General features: G+C 46.0%; 1 protein-coding gene across 2 annotated transcripts in view; it reads right to left on the bottom strand.

Annotated features, from left to right (window-relative positions):
* LOC126412860 (poly(A) RNA polymerase gld-2 homolog A-like) overlaps nt 1-21,930 on the bottom strand; it is a 171,770-nt gene that overhangs the window by 59,826 nt on the left and 90,014 nt on the right. For both annotated transcript variants that reach the window (XM_050082725.1, XM_050082726.1), the window contains exon 8: nt 13,570-13,698. In XM_050082725.1, the coding sequence (XP_049938682.1) occupies nt 13,570-13,698 (129 nt within the window). The remainder of the gene's footprint in view (nt 1-13,569; nt 13,699-21,930) is intronic.

Below are 21,930 nucleotides of genomic sequence, written 5' to 3'. Positions count from 1 at the left end.
CAAGATAATGTGCCACGTCACAAGGCCAGGAGTGTTATGGAGTGTTCGAGGAACGCAATGGTGGGTTCCAATTGTTGCAATGACCTCCCCAACTCCACAGATCTGGACCTGAACGAGCACATCTCAGATGTGATTGAACATGTCGTCAGAGCTCCTTGCCCCCCCCCCTCTCCCCCCCCCCCCCCCTTCTGGAATTTATGAGAATTAGGTGACCCATGTGTGGAGATGTGGTGCCAATTCCCTCCAGTGACCTACCAAGGCCTCATTGCTTCTATGCCATGACACATCACTGCTGTTATCTTTGCCAAAAGTGGACATCCTGGCTATCGGTAATAGATGACCATAATATTTTGGCTGATCAGTGTAGATGGTACACACATTAATCAGCCAAACAAGCTTACTGTACCCTCTACATACACAATGACAAAAATTATGTATGAGCGCAAGCTGAATAGTAATGCATCTGAATTTTATATGCGAAAACTTTTGAAGAGCTTTAAATAAAACAAATCTTATTAACATTCTATATCTGTATTCTTCATGTCAACATACTTATTTCTCAACACAGGTACCCTGGTGACGAACACATTTCTACCGATAAGAGACCAGTTTGTTGTTAGCATCACTGTAGAATGTTTGACTTTACTGACGGAGCCACAACCTCACCTTTACTTGCACTGCTTCGTCACTATCAAAGTGAAGTCCTTGACAGCGTTCTTTAAGTTGTGGAAACAGATGAAAATTGGATGGGGCATAGTCAGGATTGTATGGAAGATGTTCGGTCACAGTGAACCCAAGGCATCACACTTTTTCCGGTATTGCAGCAGTCGTGTGTGGTCTGGGACCGTCATCCTGTAGGACAAGGTGCTCATTATGTAGACGAATTGTTCACATTTGTGCTTTCAGTTTCGGAGCCTTCTAGTGGCCGAGGGTTGCAACTTGCTCACAGCAAAGCTTGAAAGTTGACTGAGTAATATGCATGACGTGTACTATCTAACCAATATTGAGAACAGAATAAAAAATTCAGAGCCATTACTTTCCGGCATGCCAACTCGGTACAATGGATTTACCCAGTCCTGAAGATGGTCATCAAAGACCAAAATTAATTACCCAATTAATTAAACTTTACTGGTCCATGACTGACTTTATATTACATATTCCTGAATCGCTGTGGAACCTTGTTGCTAATACGTTACAAATCTTGTATCCATTTTTTGAGTCAGGTTGTGCCATAAAGCTTATTTATTCACAATTTATTTTAGTATTTTTTCACTGGTAATTAATTTACCTGTATAGCTGTCGACTCTCTTCTACAACACATCATTTTAAAATCATTGTCTTTTCTTGTCTGTACTGTTCATCATTCACATTTCGCTTCCATATACAGCTGGATAACTTTCATAAAGTATTGCCTTTTGAAATGTGATTGTTTATGCAGCAAAACCAACAAAAATTTTGACAAAGGAAGGGGGTGGTGGGTACTCACTGCCCACTTCTACGTCGGACATGGGGGTGGGGTGGGAGGGCAGATACTGTTCCTGCCTCCCCACCACAAATTCACTTAGAGATGTACATGATCGACTGTCAAAGCCAGCAATAAATTATGCTATATGGGTGCAAATATGCAAATAGTATTATGATTAATAGCAATTTTTGCTTATAACTGAGTCAAATAGCCGCATCCTTGAAGCTACCATCTGTCAGACAACATTAAATGTCTTATAACTTCACATTTATGTTGTCCATTGCTGTCATGTGTTCCTGTGAAGGAGAGATCCTGTAAATTGGAATGGTTGATATCTTATCTGGAGCTACTTTATGAAGAAAATGATGACAGTGTGTTGTTCTACGACTGCATTACGTCTCACAAAATGGTGAGCAATAGACCACCACATAAAGAAACTGCTTTTGTTAAAGAAGGCTTCTATAACTGTAAATAGCAACAGAACAGTTCAAAAGCCAACAGAAGAGTCACTTTAACCGAGAATATGCACAACTTAATCAGAAACATGAATAATACCTGTCATCAGCCAATTCATGCAACGTATGTCTGCTGATGAGAAGGAAGCTGGAACCTCTTTACTAACAATTATCTCTTCACACAAGTTTCTGGACCAAACAGGAAATAACCTTAAAAGTTATGGAACAATTACAAGAAACCTCATGAAACTTCTCAATGAGGGGGAGAATGATGAACTAGAACTTAAAATCTGGTTGAAGTGTTGAGAGGTCACATTGGTGCCAACAAAATACTGGAAATTAGGGTTCTCACAAGACATTGTGCACCAACCAAAAAATTTTCCATTTTATTAAATTATGGTATAATTAACAATAAATGTGGCTGTCCAGGAGCAGTTTACTCTTTGTGTATATTATGTTGACAGAGAGGCTCAAAGTAAAAGCTTTTTGTGTGTTTGTACAGTCTGCTACATGCCAGAGCATAAGTGCTAGTAACAAATACACCCTTCTAAGACTCTCACCAAGAACTGATATTTTTTTGATGGTGGAGCCAAGTCCCACCACAGAGAATTGTGTGCATGTAGATGTTATGTTACCACTTGGTGTTGACAAGATGAATCCAAACTGAAAGCTCAGAGTTATACTAAATTGTCCGAGCCAATGAACTATAATTGCAAAATCTTTGAAACATTTCAGGGAAGACTGTGAACAACAGGTCGAGAAAACAGAGACTGAAGTACTTAATGCAAGACCTCAAAGTCGAAAGACAATCCATCCTGTGGGGCTACACGAAGCAGCCCAAAAAGTTTGAGACTTTTTTTGTGTAACAGTCACTATTGAATTGTTTAGACTATGCAAAGAACTGAGGAGATCACTACAGAATCCAAATTTTAACGTAGCTTGTGTGAAACATTATGTTGGTATTTTAAACGCCACTCTTGTGAATCATACTGTTAGAGAGAGACTAATATTATTGTAGTAACCTAAATCTGAAGTACTCAAATATCTCATGGCAAAGAAAAATACCAGAGAGAACTAAACACACAGCTAAACATCATCTGACCCTGAAGAACTGTTTAATGGACAAAGATTTTAGGAAGGTTTATTTGAAATTTTTGATCTCTTTCCGAATGAGACTGGTTGAAGACACAATCAAGACAATATAGAGACTATACCCAGCTTTAGAAGATTGTCATCATGTGAAGTTTGATGTTCCTCCGCCTGCTACCGCCTGCCGCCCCCCCCCCCCCCCCCCCCCCCCCGTCCACACCCACCCACCCACACACACACACACACACACACACACACACACACACACACACACACACACACAAACACACACACACACACAGTAAAGAAGTATAGCCATTTATCACTTTCTCTTCAGGCAGATTAACCACATGAGACCATTTGTTGAGGTGATCTTTTATAGCCCAATGCCCCAGACACACTGCCAACAAGATCCACAAAATATGGAACATAAGTCAACAAAAGCCATCACATGTCTGGACAAGCCAATACAATGGAATGGGACTACTCAAGAGATTTTGTGTTCTCCCTCTCCCTCCTCCTCCTCCTAGATATGTTTTTATCATTTCTACAATGCACCCGCCCTCTCCTTCTCCCTCACCCACCTTAGCATGCTACTGAAACTCCTAACCATGTTCCTTGTAGCTTCAATGCAATTGAAGTTGATAACTGGCAGCTTTGGACACCTTCCAAGATCAGGAATTCAAAGTTCATCACACCCAACTTAACATCCACTGATGAAGTCCTTCCAGAGCTCTACATTTAGTTAACATGGGAAGCACATGTTGCTTAAGGAATACACTAAATGAGGTACAAATTAATTTTGCCAGAGTTTCAGGATAATACACTGTTCCATGGCACTCAAAAATCACCATCCTTTATGCCACATACAGAAGAGCCTCAGTCTTCCTTGGTAATAGCAAATGTGGTGTTGTCAGACTGTGCTTACCTGGTTATCACTAAGGTCTTAATGATGAAGCAAGTGTTCGGTATCAGTAATGATGAATGAGATGCAAGGGTTGTCTCAAAAGTCACTAACAGCTCAACAAACCTTTTGGTTCTTGCTCCTATTCCGTCATTAGCAACTTCTCACAAATAGTGAGTAGATATTATCTCATGTTTAAATAATCAAATTCTTTCGGCAAATGTTTGACACTTTTGCCATGTATCCAATATCACTCAGTGATCTCCCTTTGTGAATGTGTCACCTGCAGTGGCTGTAAGATTTTTTTAACCCCTTGACATTAAATCCCGAATTATCACATTTTTATTCTTTTGACAGAAACTCAAAATCCCAAGTGTACTAAGGCAGCTTAAGAGTTTCAAAAAAATAAAACCTTGCTTACATCAGTTTCAGCACTGATAAGTGCTCAGCACCAGAGAGCATTTGGCCATACATTTGTAGACTGGCTGTCAGTTTTTGGTTGAGCTAGTTGCCATTAGATATCCTTCTCATTGTGTTCAGCTTTGGATACTCGACAACAAATTGCGCGCTTTCATCTTATGTCCTGTATTATTGTTTAGGCAGGGCTTTCTAGAAAGGACGGCAATAGTGATCCTGAGTTTAACATTGAATTTAGCAGCTCACAAAGTGGAAGAAGAATGTGATATTACTTCATTTGAGACAAAGTGACAACAGCTTGTCAGCTGAGTGACAAGTGTTCCCCAGTGGTACACGATAAATACATCCACTGTGATCCAGCAGGCTCCCTTTAACACTTAGGCGCCGACGCCCATAAAAATACGGGCGTGCGCGGCCTGCCCGTTAAGTCCAGCGCCCGTAATGTTACGGGCACGAGTTCTCATTCTTCCCCTCCTTTCCTTTGTGTGTTTTTATGGCTCCTGCTTGTCTGGGAGGCACTGCACGGACTGTAGTTCGAGTATCGGTCACTAGATGGTGCGGGCATGCTGTGGAAGGGTGTGTTTCCCTTTTCATTTGTCGTGTTTTGTGAGCAGTGATTTTTTCCCCGCACGGTCTCAGTAGCGTCGACACGGTGAAGCGTGGCTTGACGGACGAAGAAATTGCTCGCGAGTTACATCGTGATTTAGAAGAAAGTGACATTGATTTGTCAAGAGGAAGATATTGTATATGACTCTGATGATGATGTGGACTATGTTCAAGAAGAAGTTTCTGGCAGTTCAGGTAAAGCATTCTGACAACAAAACATGTATAATTTTTGTTCAGATTTTCACTGAAAAAACTCTCAGTACGTAATTATGATTTTATTTGCAAATGCTACTCTTCTGATAGATTCAGAAGAGAACAGCAAGTGTCCAAGCACTTCAACAGCAAGTAATCCCATCGATGTTGTGCCTGAAGAACAAGCAAGACTGACGGCGAGGGGGAAGCCGAGACCTGCGTGCCGCACCGATTCTGAGGAAGGTTGGACGACTACTGATCGTGCACCAGATATCAATCTATTCTCAGCACAATCCAGAATATGCAATGCTGTCAGTTTAGACCAGAACAGTGCACCTCTAGAATTTTTCTCATATTTCCTGACAGACAGTATGATGAAACATATAAAGGAACAAACTAATCTGTATGCTCAACAATGGATCAGGAAATTAAGAAGCACAAATTCCCTTTCACCCACCTGCTCATTATCAAAGTGGAAAGGAGTTACACTTATGGAAATACAGAAGTTTCTGGCAATTGCAGTCCACATGTGTGTAAGTGTGAGGCGACATATACGAGAGCACTGGTCCGAGAACCCTGTTGTGTCGTGTAATTTCTGTCCAAACATCTTGAGCCGTGACAGATTTCTTTCTATTTTGATAAACTTCCACATTAGTGATAATTCCTTAGCTGAGAGGAAAGGAGAAACTGGCTATGACCCACTGCACAAGGTGAAACCCCTCCTAGATAATGTGTGTGCTAATTTCCAGCGTGCGTATACACCATCTCAAAAAATTACAATAGATAAGGCATGTGTAAATTTCGAGGTCATGTGTATTTCAAACAGTACATGCCACAAAAACCAAATAAATACGGTATCAAACTGTACATGTTATCCGAATCTGACACAGGTTACATCTGGAATTTCTCTGTTTACACGGGTGAAACAGAGACACAGTGACTCTGGTAAAGACATTGCTTGCAAATCTGTCAGGAAAAGGCTACACTTTGTTTACGGACAGATTCTACACAAGTTCAATACTTGCTTCAGAACTGGAAGCTGCAAAAACTGCTCTTGTGGGAACAACAAGAAAATCTTGGCAGGGATTGCCTCGTGCTATAAAAGACCCGAACCTTCAGCGAGGTGAGCTTATTTTCAGGCGTAAAGGAAATATGTTAGCACTGTGTTGGAAGGACAAAAGAAATGTGCATATGATAAGTACAAGGCACACTGCTGAGATGGTCACTTTCACTGATCAGAGAGGAAGAGAGAAGTCAAAGCCAGCCTGTGTAGTGGACTACAATAAAAACAAGTTTGGTGTTGACTCATCAGATCAGCGATTGTCATACGGCGCATTTGAACATCGAACTGTGAAGCGGTGGAGAAAGTTGGCATTCAATGTTATACTAATGGTGATTGTAAATTCCTGCATATTATATAATAAGGTTACTGGACAACACCTCACTCACTTCATGACAGTTATCTGTGCAGATCTTGCACAAAGCAAAGATCTTGAACCCCGACCTGGTCCATCTGGACTCTCAAGACTATCAACTGGAAATCATTTCCTGGAAAAGATTGAGACAGAAGTAGGTAAGAAACAAATACAAAAACAGTGTGTTGTGTGTTCTCTGATAGGAAAAAAACTGACTGGAAAAGTGTGGTGAAAAGACACAAGCTACCAGTGTAGTGAATGTGAAGTAGCATTGCGCAAAATGACGTGCTTCAATATTTACCACGCATAGAGCAAAATTGCATCCTACAATAGTTACAGAAAGTTACTGTAGATAAGACATACTGTATCCATCATAATTACAATTTTTGTGTAAAATAGAAAAAAAAAATCCTTCTAGAAAATACAGTGAATATACCTTTGAGCAATTTTTCCTTTTTTCAAAAACAATGTTACAATAATAACGCTTGTCGAAAGTATGTATTAATTCAAGAGAAAGGTATTATATATGGTTCTAAACAAGAAAGTCTAGGTCTTTCAACAAGAGTAATTTTATTGCTATAACTGAAACCTTCCATGAGTTGTAGTAGTTTAAAATACGTTAAAATCAGCCAGGCTTTATGGTAGACACCCACGTGCAATGGCTCAGGACCCAAAGTGTTAAGATTTGTGTTCACTGGAAAGCACTGTGAAATACAGAAACTTCATAGCTACAAAGAAACTAAAAACTGACTTCACATTTAAGGATATTTTAGTGCCTTCGTGGCAAATGAATCTGCTCCAGTCCTGAATCCCTGAACCATTACACCAACAACCTGAAAACAGCTTTCACATCCCGCAACTACCCTCCCGACCTGGTACAGAAGCAAATAACCAGAGCCACTTCCTCATCCCCTCAAACCCAGAACCTCCCACAGAAGAACCCCAAAAGTGCCCCACTTGTGACAGGATACTTCCCGGGACCGGATCAGACTCTCAATGTGGCTCTCCAGCAGGGATACGACTTCCTCAAATCCTGCCCCGAAATGAGATCCATCCTTCATGAAATCCTCCCCACTCCAACAAGGGTGTCTTTCCGCCGTCCACCTAAACTTTGTAATCTCTTGGTTCATCCCTATGAAATCCCCAAACCACCTTCCCTACCCTCTGGCTCCTACCCTTGTAACCGCCCCCCGGTGTAAAACCTGTCCCATGAACCCTCCCACCACCACCTACTACAGTCCTGTAACCCGGAAGGTGTATACGATCAAAGCCAGAGCCACGTGTGAAAGCACCCACGTGATTTACCGACTGACCTGCCTACATTGTGACGCTTTCTATGTGGGAATGACCAGCAACAAACTGTCCATTCGCATGAATGGACACAGGCAGACAGTGTTTGTTGGTAATGAGGCTCACCCTGTGGCTAAACATGCCTTGGTGCACGGCCAGCACATCTTGGTACAGTGTTACACCGTCCGGGTTTTCTGGATATTTCCCACTAACACCAACCTATCATCCGAACTCCGGAGATGGGAACTTGCCCTTCAATATATCCTCTCTTCCCGTTATCCACCAGGCCTCAATCTCCGCTAATTTCAACTTGCCGCCACTTATACCACACCTGTCATTCAACATCATCTTTGCCTCTGCACTTCCGCCTCGACTGACATCTCTGCCCAAACTCTTTGCCTTTAAACATGTCTGCTTGTGTCTGTATATGTGTGTGTGTGTGTGTGTGTGTGTGTGTGTGTGTGTGTGTGTGTGTGCGCGCGCGCGCGCACGCGAGTGTATACCTGTCCTTTTTTCCCTCTAAAGTAAGTCTTTCCACTCCGGGATTGGAATGACTCGTTACCCTCTCCCTTAAAACCCACATCCTTTCATCTTTCCCTCTCCTTCCCTCTTTCCTGACAAAGCAACCGTTGGTTGTGAAAGCTTGAAATTTTGTGTGTGTGTGTTTTTTTTATTGTGCCTATCTACCAGCGCTTTCCCGTTTGGTAAGTCATGGAATCTTTGTTTTTAATATATTTTTCCCATGTGGAATGTTTCTTTCTATTTTATTTATATCATTAATTTGAACCCAACAATTACGTTTGTTATTGTCACTGTTGCATTTCGAAATCTTTTCTGTCATCTCACTTTCTCTTTTGTTTGTAGAAGTCGTTTCACTTAGTATTCATCTTCCCTTTTTTCCGTAATCTACCATACATTTTATGCAGGCCTAAATATACTCAATAACACGTAATTTACTTCCAAATCATAACCTAAAAATTTTTAACACTTTCAACACTACCGCTACTATAAAATCCTCTGTTCCCAGTTTACAAACATTTCGTGTAAACTCGTGAATACTATTTCACAGCTTCAGTTCCTTCACCCATTAAACAACCATTTCAGCTATTTCCAACAACTTTCGTTTTATTTCCATTCCCGTTTTTTCCCACATAACCGATCATTTTTAGCAGCTTCCCACAGGTTTAAACGTTATTATTTCTTCGTCAGACAATTGTTAGCCTCATTTTCATAATCTGCCAGCACATAACCAGTCCTTTGAATACACTTACACGCAGCTTTTTCGAAATTTTCCTGAATTTCCCCACCCTTTAACATGTTTTGGAGGCAACACAACTACTTAACCTTTGTACCCATCGTTGTTCATCAACCTAAGTTCAGCACAGGATCAACATAGCCCATCTCAAACCAACACTTTTTCGACTTTTTTCACACCTTTATCTCTCCCTATATATTTTTATTTTTTATTTTCACCTTAGCCACATGTTACCCTTTCCACCTTCTAATACCATGTCAACCTCACAACATCCCTACAACAATCCCATTAAATTTTATTTACATTCCCTCCGCAAACATGCCTTCACCCTAGCCAGATTACGCTCCCATATTTTATTTACTCAGGCTTGTCTGACATTTGGCATTACCCCCAAAGGCCTCACACTTAAAGTTCCCATCTCTGGCTGTAATCCTTCTTTCCATCAGTCCCTAACCTTCAAAACTGCACAATCCATAGCCCTCACCCGCCTAATCCTTCACCTATACATCGAATCAGCCAATGAACACACCCGTCAACCTATCCCTAATCGAAGTCCTCAATCTTTCCTCTCCCACATCCACACCGGCTGTTCATAGCATCCTCCTACAGGCCAACTACAAATTAGAACAGCATGCCACCCTCCACCTCAAAAAACTATCCAATCTCCTGGTTTCCCACCTCCGGAAAGGCAACTCACTCACCCTCCACAACCTTTCCAACAAACCTCAACCTCCTCTCATTGCACACAGACCCAGTCTCTCCCACCTACTCAATCTCCCACTTCCAGCACCACTCCCCCCAACACCTCAAAATTCTAGTCAACACAATCTGGAACCACAACACCCCAATTCAGTAGTTAACCTTTCCTCCAAACCTCTCTCCCAATCCGAAACCTCTGTCCTATCCAAAGGCCTCACCTTCAGTCCCACTCCCAGATTCAACCAAACCGCCCTTGTCAAAGATTTACTGTCCTACACTCGTACTCTCTGCTGGAAATATCACTTTGCCACGAAGAAAAATAATCCTGATCCCACTCCTAATGATCCAACTCCCCAAGACACTATCCAATACTGAACCCTGCCTGGAACAGTTCCGTCCTCCATCACAGCGGGACTCACCTCCTCTTCCTCAAAATCACCCTCTCCAAACCTTCCAGGAATTTCTCACTTCCAGCCTTGCCTCTCAATCTTTCTTGAAAAACCTTAATCCTACTCCCAACATCACCACAGCCGAAGCCCAGGCTATCCGTGATCTGAAGGCTGACCGATCCATCATCATTCTTCCGGCTGACAAGGGTTCCACGACCGTGGTACTTGATAGTCGGGAGTATGTGGCTGACTGACTGCGTCAGCTTTCATACAACACTACATACAAAGTTTGCCAAGGTAATCCCATTCCTGATGTCCAGGCGGAGCTTCAAGGAATCCTCAGAACCTTAGGCCCCCTACAAAACATTTCACCTGACTCCATCAACCTCCTGACCCCACCGACACCTCGCACTCCTACCTTCTACCTACTTCCAAAAATTCACAAACCCAAACATCCCGGCCGCCCCATTGTAGCTGGAGACCAAGCCCCCACAAAATGTATCTCTGCCTACATAGATCAACACCTTCAACTCATTACAAGCAGTCTCCCATCCTTCATCAAAGACACCAACCACTTTCTCGAACGCCGGGAATCCTTACCCAGTCTGTTACCCCCGGAAACCATCCTTGTAACCATTGATGCCTCTTCCCTATACACAAATATCCCTCACTTCCAGGGCCTCGCTGCAATGGAGCACTTCCTTTCACGCCGATCACCTGCCACCCTACCTAAAACCTCTTTCCTTATTACCTTAGCCAGCTTCATCCTGACCCACAACTTCTTCACTTTTGAAGGCCAGACATACCAACAATTAAAGGGAACAGCCATGGGTACCAGGATGGCCCCCTCGTACGCCAACCTATTCATGGGTCGCTTAGAGGAAGCCTTCTTGGTTACCCAGGCCTGCCAACCCAAAGTTTGGTACAGATTTATTGATGACATCTTCATGATCTGGACTCTCAGTGAAGAAGAACTCCAGAATTTCCTCTCCAACCTCAACTCCTTTGGTTCCATCAGATTCACCTGGTCCTACTCCAAATCCCATGCCACTTTCCATGACGTTGACCTCCATCTGTCCAATGGCCAGCTTCACACGTCCGTCCACATCAAACCCACCAACAAGCAACAGTACCTGCATTATGACAGCTGCCACCCATTCCACATCAAACGTTCCCTTCCCTACAGCCTAGGTCTTCGTGGCAAACGAATTTGCTCCAGTCCTGAATCCCTGAACCATTACACCAACAACCTGACAACAGCTTTCGCATCCCGTAACTACCCTCCCGACCTGGTACAGAAGCAAATAACCAGAGCCACTTTCTCATCCCCTCAAACCCAGAACCTCCCACAGAAGAACCACGAAAGTGCCCCACTTGTGACAGGATACTTTCCGGGACTGGATCAGATTCTGAATGTGGCTCTCCAGCAGGGATACGACTTCCTCAAATCCTGCCCTGAAATGAGATCCATCCTTCATGAAATCTTCCCCACTCAACCAAGAGTGTGTTTCCGCCATCCACCTAACCTTCGTAATCTCTTTGTTCATCCCTATGAAATCCCCAAACCACCTTCCCTACCCTCTGGCTCCTACCCTTGTAACCGCCCCCGGTGTGAAACCTGTCCCATGAACCCTCCCACCACCACCTACTCCAGTCCTGTAACCCAGAAGGTGTACACGATCAAAGGCAGAGCCACGTGTGAAAGCACCCACGTGATTTACCAACTGACCTGCCTACACTGTGATGCATTCTATGTGGGAATGACCAGCAACAAACTGTCCATTTGCATGAATGGACACAGGCAGACAGTGTTTGTTGGTAATGAGGATCACCCTGTGGCTAAACATGCCTTGGTGCACGGCCAGCACATCTTGGCACAGTGTTACACCGTCCGGGTTATCTGGATACTTCCCACTAACACCAACCTATCCGAACTCCGGAGATGGGAACTTGCTCTTCAATATATCCTCTCTTCCCGTTACCCACCAGGCCTCAATCTCCGCTAATTTCAAGTTGCCGCCACTCATAGCTCACCTGTCATTCAACAACATCTTTGCCTCTGCACTTCCGCCTCGACTGACATCTCTGCCCAAACTCTTTGTCTTTGAATATGTCTGCTTGTGTCTGTATATGTGTGGATGGATGGATGGATGGATATGTGTGTGTGTGCGCGAGTGTATACCCGTTGTTTTTTCCCTCAGGTACGTCTTTCCGCTCCCGGGATTGGAATGACTCCTTACCCTCTCCCTTAAAACCCACATCCTTTCGTATTTCCCTCTCCTTCCCTCTTTCCTGATGAGGCAACATTTTGTTGCGAAAGCTTGAATTTTGTGTGTATGTTTGTGTTCGTTTGTGTGTCTGTCAACCTGCCAGCACATTCATTTGGTAAGTCACATCATCTTTGTTTTTAGATATATTTTTCCTACGTGGAATGTTTCCCTCTATTATATATATATATATATATATATATATATATATATGGGGTTTAACAACCAAATCCGTAGCACATATTTCAAAGGCTTTCTCAAAGGCTACACCAGCTTTTCTTAAATTATTTGAAGCACGTAACTGGTGTTCACCACAAATGAGCAGAAATTGCTAATCTATAATCGAATTCTGCTGTCAGGAATAAAATTTACACACACACACACACACACACACACACACACACACACACACAGAGAGAGAGAGAGAGAGAGAGAGAGAGAGAGAGAGAGAGAGAGAGAGAGTTGAGAGTTGGGCGTATGGACGAACCTACTGCGTATGTAGGGTGGCTGAATGTGTGTTACTTAAGGTGGTGATGATAGCATTAGGGGTAGAAGTTCCACTAAATCAAGAACTTTGAGGTAGTCAAAAGCTTGGTGAATGCTGTCTTTCAGGTTTATAAAATCTAAGTGGTAATAGTTGAGAACAAGAGTATAGGTTTATTGCTAAGTTCACTGCATCAATACATTTGTTGGAGGGGAGGGGGAGGGGGGGCACACACACAAAAAAACGGATCATGGAACCTGTTTCTGGGTAAGATACTGTCTTGGTAGGCAATCAGTAAATTTTGAATACTCCAACAACATACGCAATTATGGGTACCAAAGCTGTAGAAGAGAGATTCTGATCCGGAATAAATGGTAACTGGTATATTGTAAAATGAAGTGGTATTTCCCATCTTGTAGCACTCCGAGCCTGGAAGAGGATAGGACACCAGAGATGAACAACTGATCTGAAGCATTTTGCACACCACAAGAAGTACAGCAAATTATTGCAGCAGCTGTAAGAATACCATTTAGTTTTACAGTACACAATTTTTTTTAAATTCTGATTGTTATCAACAAAATAAAATTTAAACCTCTATTTTTTCATGCAATAGTATTCAGATTATTTTAATTTAGTACTTACACTGCAAAAAGTGAATTACCATCAACACTAAGGAATAACTCGATATTGTCATGTTCTTTGCGTCATTTATGTTATGGGCATGGGCCCAAAGTTTCACAATTAACACAAGAGGTCGAACTCTCCAATCCACTGTAACAAAGAAAAACCATATTGTAGTATTAGCTCAGACTTTTTCAAGCAAACAATGAAACTGCATAACTGTTTATAATGCTATAATATGAAAAATGCAACAACAACTCTCTTAAGTTACACACTAGGTGCATCCAGTCGGGAGGGGGGGGGGGGGTGTAGAGGTACAGTGTGAGTGGGGTGGGGGAGGGAGAGTGATTTTTTTTGTGTGTGTGTGTGTGTGTGTGTGTGTGTGTGTGTGTGCGCGCGCGCACGCGGGGCAGTCAGAGTGTGTGCGGGATGGGGGGAGTCAGAGTGCGCGGGGGATGGGTTGGTTGGTTGGTTGGTTTGTGGGATTAAAGGGACCAGACTGCTACGCTCATTGCTCCCTTTTTCCAAAACTTAAAAACACCCACACAGAATAAAAACGAACAACGGAAAAGATGAAAGACGGCACAGGACAAGAAAGACAGACAGAGACCAGACAAAAGAAATTAAAATCACACAGTGTGTGACAGTGGTTGACCGACCGTAGAGACAAAAAAGGAAAAGCCAACTACCAAGAAACACTTTAAAAACTCAGTCTAAAATCGTAGGTCAAAGGCCAGACTCAACACAAAAAAACATAACACACACTCAGATTAAGTGATAAAACCCCCCTGCCCGAATAAAACGCAAAACTAAGCCTGCCATGGCAGTGTGATTTGTTAAAAGGGCAGGGAGCATGTCAGGCAGTGCGAACGTCTGTCTGAGCACAGCTAAAAGGGCACACTCCAACAAAATGTGGACCACCGTCAAAACGGATCCGCAACGACATAAAGGTGGGTCCTCACGTCGCTATAGGTGGCCAAGCGTCACCATATGTGCCCAATGCACAGCCGGCAGAGGACATCAGACTCTTTGCGAGAGACCTGCAAGGAGGAGCGCCACACAGCGGTAGCCTCCTTGATGGCCCGAAGTTTGTTTCGTGAAGGCAGGGCGCACCATTCAGTGTCCCAAAGTTCGAAAATTTTGCAGCGTACGATCCCTCGCAAATCAGTCTCCAGGAGGCCAATGTCCAGAGATGGTTTACTGGTGGTCCCTTTCGCCAGGCGGTCTACATATTCATTGCCGGGTACCCCAACGTGGCCTGGGGTCTACACAAAGACCACAGAACGGCCGCAACGGGCAAGAGTATGCAGGGACTCCTGGATAGCCATCACCAGACGAGAACGAGGGAAACACTGGTCGATAGCTCGTAAACTGCTCAGGGAGTCGCTACAGATAACAAAGGACTCACCTGAGCAAGAGCAGATATACTCTAGAACACGAAAGATGGCGACCAGCTCAGCAGTAAAAACGCTACAGCCAGCTGGCAATGAATGTTGTTCATAGTGGTCCCCCTAGAGTCAGAGCATAACCGACATGACCAGCAACCATCGAGCCGTCAGTGTAAACAACGCCAGAGCCCTGATACGTGGCAAGGAAGGAAAGAAAGCAGCGGCGGAAGGCCTCCGGCGGGACTGAGTCCTTCGGGCCCTGTGCCAATTCGAGCCGAAGGCAAGGGCGAGTACACACCACAGGAGTGTACACAGAGGAATCCGGAAGGGAGGTGGAAGAGCGAAACCCCAAGCCCAGAGAGAAGCTCACTGACGCAGACCGCGATCGTACAACCCGACCGGGGCCGATGTTCTGGGAGATGGACGACAGACTGAGGGAACAGGAGACGATAATTAGGATGCCCGGGCAAGCTACAAACATGAGCAGCATAAGCAGCCAGTCAAAGTTGGCACCGTAACCACAGTGGAGAGACAATTGCCACCACAAGTATGCTGTACACAGGGTTGGTCTGGAAAGCTCCAGTGGCAAGTTGGATCCGCTGTAAGGATTTGGGTCCAGCACCCGCAACGCAGATGGGGATGCTGAACCATACGCCAGGCTCCCATAATCCAGACGGGACTGGATTAACACCTGGTAGAGCCATAACAGGGTAGATCGGTCAGCGCCCCAGCTGGTGTGGCTCAAGCATTGCAGAGCATTAGGCATGCCGCCAACACATCTGTTTAAGTTGCCGAATATGTGGGAGCCAAGTCAACCGGGCATCAAAAACCACACCCAAAAAACGATGGGTCTCCACCACAGCAAGAAGTTTGCCGGCAAGATAAAGCCGCGGCTCAGAGTGAACTGTTCGTCGCCAGCAGAAATGCATAACGCAGGTCTTGGCAGCCGAAGACTGGAAGCCATGCGCTACAGCCCAAGACTGGGCCTTGCGGATAGCGCCCTGCAGCTGACGTTCAGCAGCTGCAATGCCAACGGAGCTATAGTAAAGGCAGAAGTCGTCAGCATACAAAGAAGCTGAGACAGACGTTCCCACCGCCGCAGCGAGCCCGTTAATTGCAATTAAAAACAGGCAGACACTTAGGACAGATCCCTGTGGTACCCCGTTCTCCTGAACTCTGGAGGAACTATGGGAGGCCGCGACTTGCACGCAAAAGGTACGAGGCGACAGAAATTTTCGGATGAAAATCAGCAGTGGACCCCGAAGACCCCAACCATTAAGCGTAGAGAGGATATGATGACGCCATGTCTTATCGTACGCTTTCCGCATGTCAAAAAAGACAGCGACCAGGTGCTGACAGCGGGCAAAGGCTGTATGGATGGCTGACTCCAGGCTCACCAGATTGTCGGTGGCAGAGCGGCCTTTATGGAACCCACCCTGAGAAGGAGCCAGAAGGCCCCGAGACTCTAGTACCCAACTCAACCGCCAGCTCACCATGCGTTCGAGCAACTTGCAAAGAACGTTGGTGAGGCTAATGGGGCAGTAGCTGTCCATCTCCAATGGGTTCTTGCCAGGTTTCAAAACGGGGATAACAATGCTTTCCCGCCATTGCCACAGAAACTCACCCTCGACCCAGATACGGTTGTAAAGGTCGAGGAGGCGTCGCTGGCAGTCCATTGAGAGGTGTTTCAGCATCTGACAGTGGATGCGATCTGGCAAGCGGCTAGGGCACTGTGGAATTCCCACTCGGTGAATGGGACGTTGTAGGATTCAGGATGGCGGGTGTGAAATTAAAGGCTCCAAAGTTCCACCCGCTCTTTAATGGAGCGGAAGGCCAGAGGGTAAATCACAGAAGCGGAACTGAGAGCAAAACGGTCTGCCAAGCACTTTGCAATGATGTCGGAGTCAGTACAAACTGCTCCATTCATTGAGAGTGCAGGGACGCTGACAGGGGTCCGATAGCCATAGAGGTGCCTAATCTTGGTCCAGACCTGCGATGGAGAGACATGGAAGCCAATAGTGGACACATACCGTTCCCAGCACTCCTGCTTGTGTTGGCGTATAAGGCGACAGGCCCGCGCACGCAGCCATTTAAAGGCGATGAGGTGTTCTATTGAGGGATATCGCTTGTGACACTGGAGCACCCGTCGGCAATCTATAATCACCTTGGCGATCGCAGGCGACCACCAAGGCAGAGTTCTTCGCTGAGGGGACCCAGAAGAACGGGGAATGGCAGATTCAGCGGCAGTTGGTTGGTTGGTTTGGGGAAGGAGACCAGACAGCGAGGTCATCGGTCTCATCGGATTAGGGAAGGACAGGGAAGGAAGTCGGCCGTGCTCTTTGAAAGGAACCATCCCGGCATTTGCCTGGATCGATTTAGGGAAATCACGGAAAACCTAAATCAGGATGGCTGGACGCAGGATTGAACCGTCGTCCTCCCAAATGCGAGTCCAGTGTCTAACCACTGCACCACCTCGCTCGGTCTGCGGCAGTAACGATGCCGGTGATGACCAAGTGAACCACCGCATCAATGGCTTCATCAGAAAGAGGCGCAATAGCGGCCTCGGAGGAGAACAAGTCCCAGTCAGCCTTATTCATGGCCCATCTGCAAGGGCGCCCAGTAGAGTGACGCTGTGGCAGTGACAGAAAGATCGGAAAGTGGTCACTACCACACAGGTCGTCATGCACACTCCATCGGACAGACAGTAAGAGTCTAGGGTTGCAGATCGAAAGGTCGATGGCTGAGTACTTGCCATGCACCATACTGAAATGTGTGAAGGCACCATCATTTAAAATGGAAAGGTCGAGCTGTGCCAATACTTACTCAACGGTGGCGCCTCGACCTGTTGCCACTGACCCACCCCACAGAGGGTTACGGGTGTTGAAGTCGCCCAGTAACAGGAAAGGTGGTGGCAATTGGGCTATCAGTGCAGCCAGGACATGCTGCGGGACATCACCATCCAGTGGAAGATACAGACTGCAGACAGTAACAGCCTGTGGCATCCACACCCGAACAGCGACAGCCTTTAAAGGTGTTTGTAGAGGGACAGACTCGCTGTGAAGAGTGTTTAGGACATAGATGCAGACGCCACCAGACACCCTTACATAAGCTGCCCGGTTCTTATAATAACCCCGATAGCCACAGAGGGCGTGGGTTCGCATCGCTGGAAACCAAGTTTCTTGAAGAGCAATGCAGAAGAAAGGGTGAAGGCTGAGAAGTTGTAGGAGCTCAGCAAGATGGTGGAAGAAACCGCCACAGTTCCACTGGAGGATGACATTGTCCATGGCTGAGAAAGGCGTGAAGGGACTAAGGAAGCAGATTACGCCTCCTGGGCACCTGCCGCCACCGACTGACTACCTGTGCAATGGCTATTCATTGCGTCTGAGGGACCGGCGAGATCCAGGTCCTCAGCGGACACCAGAATCTCCACCTCATCTTCAGACACAGAGCTGGAAGGTGGCAGTGGAACAGGTGCCACCGCAATGTCGGGATTCTTGGAAGCCTTTTTCTTTGTCTGCTTTGCGTGTTGTGCCTTTAGTGGTTCTGGCTGGGAGGGCCTCACTGGCTCAGTCTCAGAAATGGACGAGGGCCGTGAGGCCCTACGACCAGCAACCAGTGGTTGTTTCAGCCACTTGCGGGTGTCTGCTTTGGCACTGGGCAAAACCTGGGAAGGGAGGGCCCCAAGGGACCCCTTCCTGGCGAGAGTAGCCGAAGAAATCTCACACTTCTCCGGTTTGGAAGTGTGCACGGGGGAGGGGAGGGGGGAGACCGAACGGGGAGGGGGGAGACCGAACGGGGAGGGGGGAGACCGAACGGGGAGGGGGGAGACCGAACGGGGAGGGGGGAGACCGAACGGGGAGGGGGGAGACCGAACGGGGAGGGGGGAGACCGAACGGGGAGGGGGGAGACCGAACGGGGAGGGGGGAGACCGAACGGGGAGGGGGGAGACCGAACGGGGAGGGGGGAGACCGAACGGGGAGGGGGGAGACCGAACGGGGAGGGGGGAGACCGAACGGGGAGGGGGGAGACCGAACGGGGAGGGGGGAGACCGAACGGGGAGGGGGGAGACCGAACGGGGAGGGGGGAGACCGAACGGGGAGGGGGGAGACCGAACGGGGAGGGGGGAGACCGAACGGGGAGGGGGGAGACCGAACGGGGAGGGGGGAGACCGAACGGGGAGGGGGGAGACCGAACGGGGAGGGGGGAGACCGAACGGGGAGGGGGGAGACCGAACGGGGAGGGGGGAGACCGAACGGGGAGGGGGGAGACCGAACGGGGAGGGGGGAGACCGAACGGGGAGGGGGGAGACCGAACGGGGAGGGGGGAGACCGAACGGGGAGGGGGGAGACCGAACGGGGAGGGGGGAGACCGAACGGGGAGGGGGGAGACCGAACGGGGAGGGGGGAGACCGAACGGGGAGGGGGGAGACCGAACGGGGAGGGGGGAGACCGAACGGGGAGGGGGGAGACCGAACGGGGAGTGAGAGTGTGAGGGGAGGGGGGAGGGAGGAGGGACAAAGGGGGGCTAAGTGTGTCATCACACCAACTATATCTGGATCACTGAAACATGTCACTTCAAGGACATTCAAGCACGTCTTAAAGATGGCAATATTATTGGTGTCTGTCTGGCATTGCTACAGAGTGACAGACATAGTAGGCATCACACTGATAAGGTATTTTGTACACTCCATATGTTCTAAGCCATACGTTGCACTTCATAGGCCTTATGAGCTGACGTATTTTTGCTTGGGGCCGGAACAACGATAAAATGTCTTCTCTCTTCAGGAGCCGGCTAGTCTCTCCAGTTCTCTTCTTCGGAGGTGGCTTCTCATTCTATTTTTTCAGTGGTGGTTTTCCTGCACTTCACACCAGAAATAGCCTGTCATATCTGGTGGTGATTGTAGTCATTTTCCTGGAAGCCTTCCCAGAGGTGGCTAAGTGTTAGTGGCACATTTTCAGCATCTGAGATGACTAGCATGGTGGATGAGGTAGTTCAGAATGCCACTGTTTTATGCCAGATGGTGATGTGTAAGAGAGTGCAGATACTGATCCATGTATGTAGGTTTCTTGTACACACCATGACTGAAGCATCCATTGGTTTTCTAGCAAACTAGGACATCAAGGAAGTGCAATGATTCATTTATCTTTAATTCCATAGTAAAGCTAACTTGGTCATAAATGCCAATCGTGTGTTCTAAGAAATGTCCCATTTTTTCACACCTGTGGGCCCGGATGATAAAGGTGTCATCAACATAACCATAAAAGGAATCTGGAGCCCTGTCCAAAACGAAGTCTTCACATTTCTCTGCAAAACCACTGGCTATGGACGGAGCTAACAGACTTCCTATCACCATGTCGAACAACTGGTCAAAATACTGGCCACAGTATAAGAAATACAATGATGTCAACATGAGCTAAAAACAATCCCACAATCATACTATCAAATAACTGGGAGCGGAGATATATGCTGTCTTTGATAGTAACATGAATAAATTGGGAGATCACATCAAAAATAAGCATTATATAGCTTTGCTCAAGACACACATGTTTAATTTGGTTGATGAAATCGATGTTCTCTATGTGATGCACACAATTATGTAAATCACAGCTTTACCATATAGCTCTACAGATGTATAAAACAGGGAGAATTCTTAGAATACCTGAATGGCATTTATGACCACATTAGGTTTAAGATGGAAGCAGAGATAGATGGTGCACTGCCCTTCCTTGATGTCCTTGTTCACTGGAAAACTAATGGCTGCCTCAGACACAGAGGATACGGGAAACCTACACACATGAATCAGTATCTGTACCCTCTTAGACACCACCATCTGGCAAAAAACATGGTATTCTGAACATCTTCATCCACCAAGCAAAGGTCATCTCAGATGCTGAAAATCTGTCACTTGAACTAAGCCACCTCCAAAAAGGCTTCCGGGAAAATAGCTATAATCACTGCCAGGTATCAATCTGTTCCTAGTGAGACACACAGGGAAAAAACCACCAAAGAAGAGAACAAGAAACTTGTGTTTTGCCTTCCTGTGGCACAGTGTCGGGAAAGACTAGCCGGCTCCTGAAGAGACATAACAACTCATTAATGTTCTGGGCCCCAGCAAAAATATGTCATCTCATAAGGCCTGTGAAGGACAATCTACGGTTTAGAACATTTGGAGTGTCCAAATTCCATGTCAGTGTGGTAGCTACTATGTCGGTCAAACACTATGCACTGTGCACTGTGCAGCAATGCCAGATCGAACACAAGATGTGCTTGTGCCTACACTGTTTTGAAAAAATCAGCTGTGCCAAAACATGCTTTAGAAAATCTACACCAAACTCTATTTGATAACACATCTGTCATTATGATGAAGGGATTTTGTGATAGCATCATAAAAGCAGCAGCATAAATAAAAATATCTGAAAACACCATCAACAAGGATGCTGGTTTGCAGCTCAGCACAGCCAGGGACCTGGCCATATTGAGGCTGAAGTGGGTGTGATTGACACAGGACGAAGACATTTCCACATTTGGTGAGGAACAGAGCACAATGACGTCACAGCCAGCAGTGCAGCTTTACGACGGTGAGGCCTTACAAGGGAACCTCCCCATCGCACCCCCCTCAGATTTAGTTATAAGTTGGCACAGTGGATAGGCCTTGAAAAACTGAACACAGATCAATCGAGAAAACAGGAAGAAGTTGTGTGGAACTATGAAAAAAAATAAACAAAATACACAAACTGAGTAGTCCACGCGCAAGATAGGCAACATCAAGGACAATGTGAGCTCAGGAGCGCTGTGGTCCCGTGGTTAGTGTGAGCAGCTGCGGAACGAGAGGCCCTTGGTTCAAGAAAGAGCTAAATTGAAGCATTTACCAAAAGATTTGTTAGTATTTTTGGAAAATTACAGAGAGAGTGACATAGTTTATCCAGCTGTATCAACCCCTACAAGGAGATGAGTATGTTATTTGTGTGGCTCAAAAAAGAATATAAAAACAAAG

This window comes from Schistocerca serialis, chromosome 7 (genome assembly GCF_023864345.2).
Source record: "Schistocerca serialis cubense isolate TAMUIC-IGC-003099 chromosome 7, iqSchSeri2.2, whole genome shotgun sequence".
Lineage (NCBI taxonomy): Eukaryota > Metazoa > Arthropoda > Insecta > Orthoptera > Acrididae > Schistocerca > Schistocerca serialis.
Note: the sequence above shows the minus strand (reverse complement) of the source record. Positions and strands in the feature narration are given on the sequence as shown.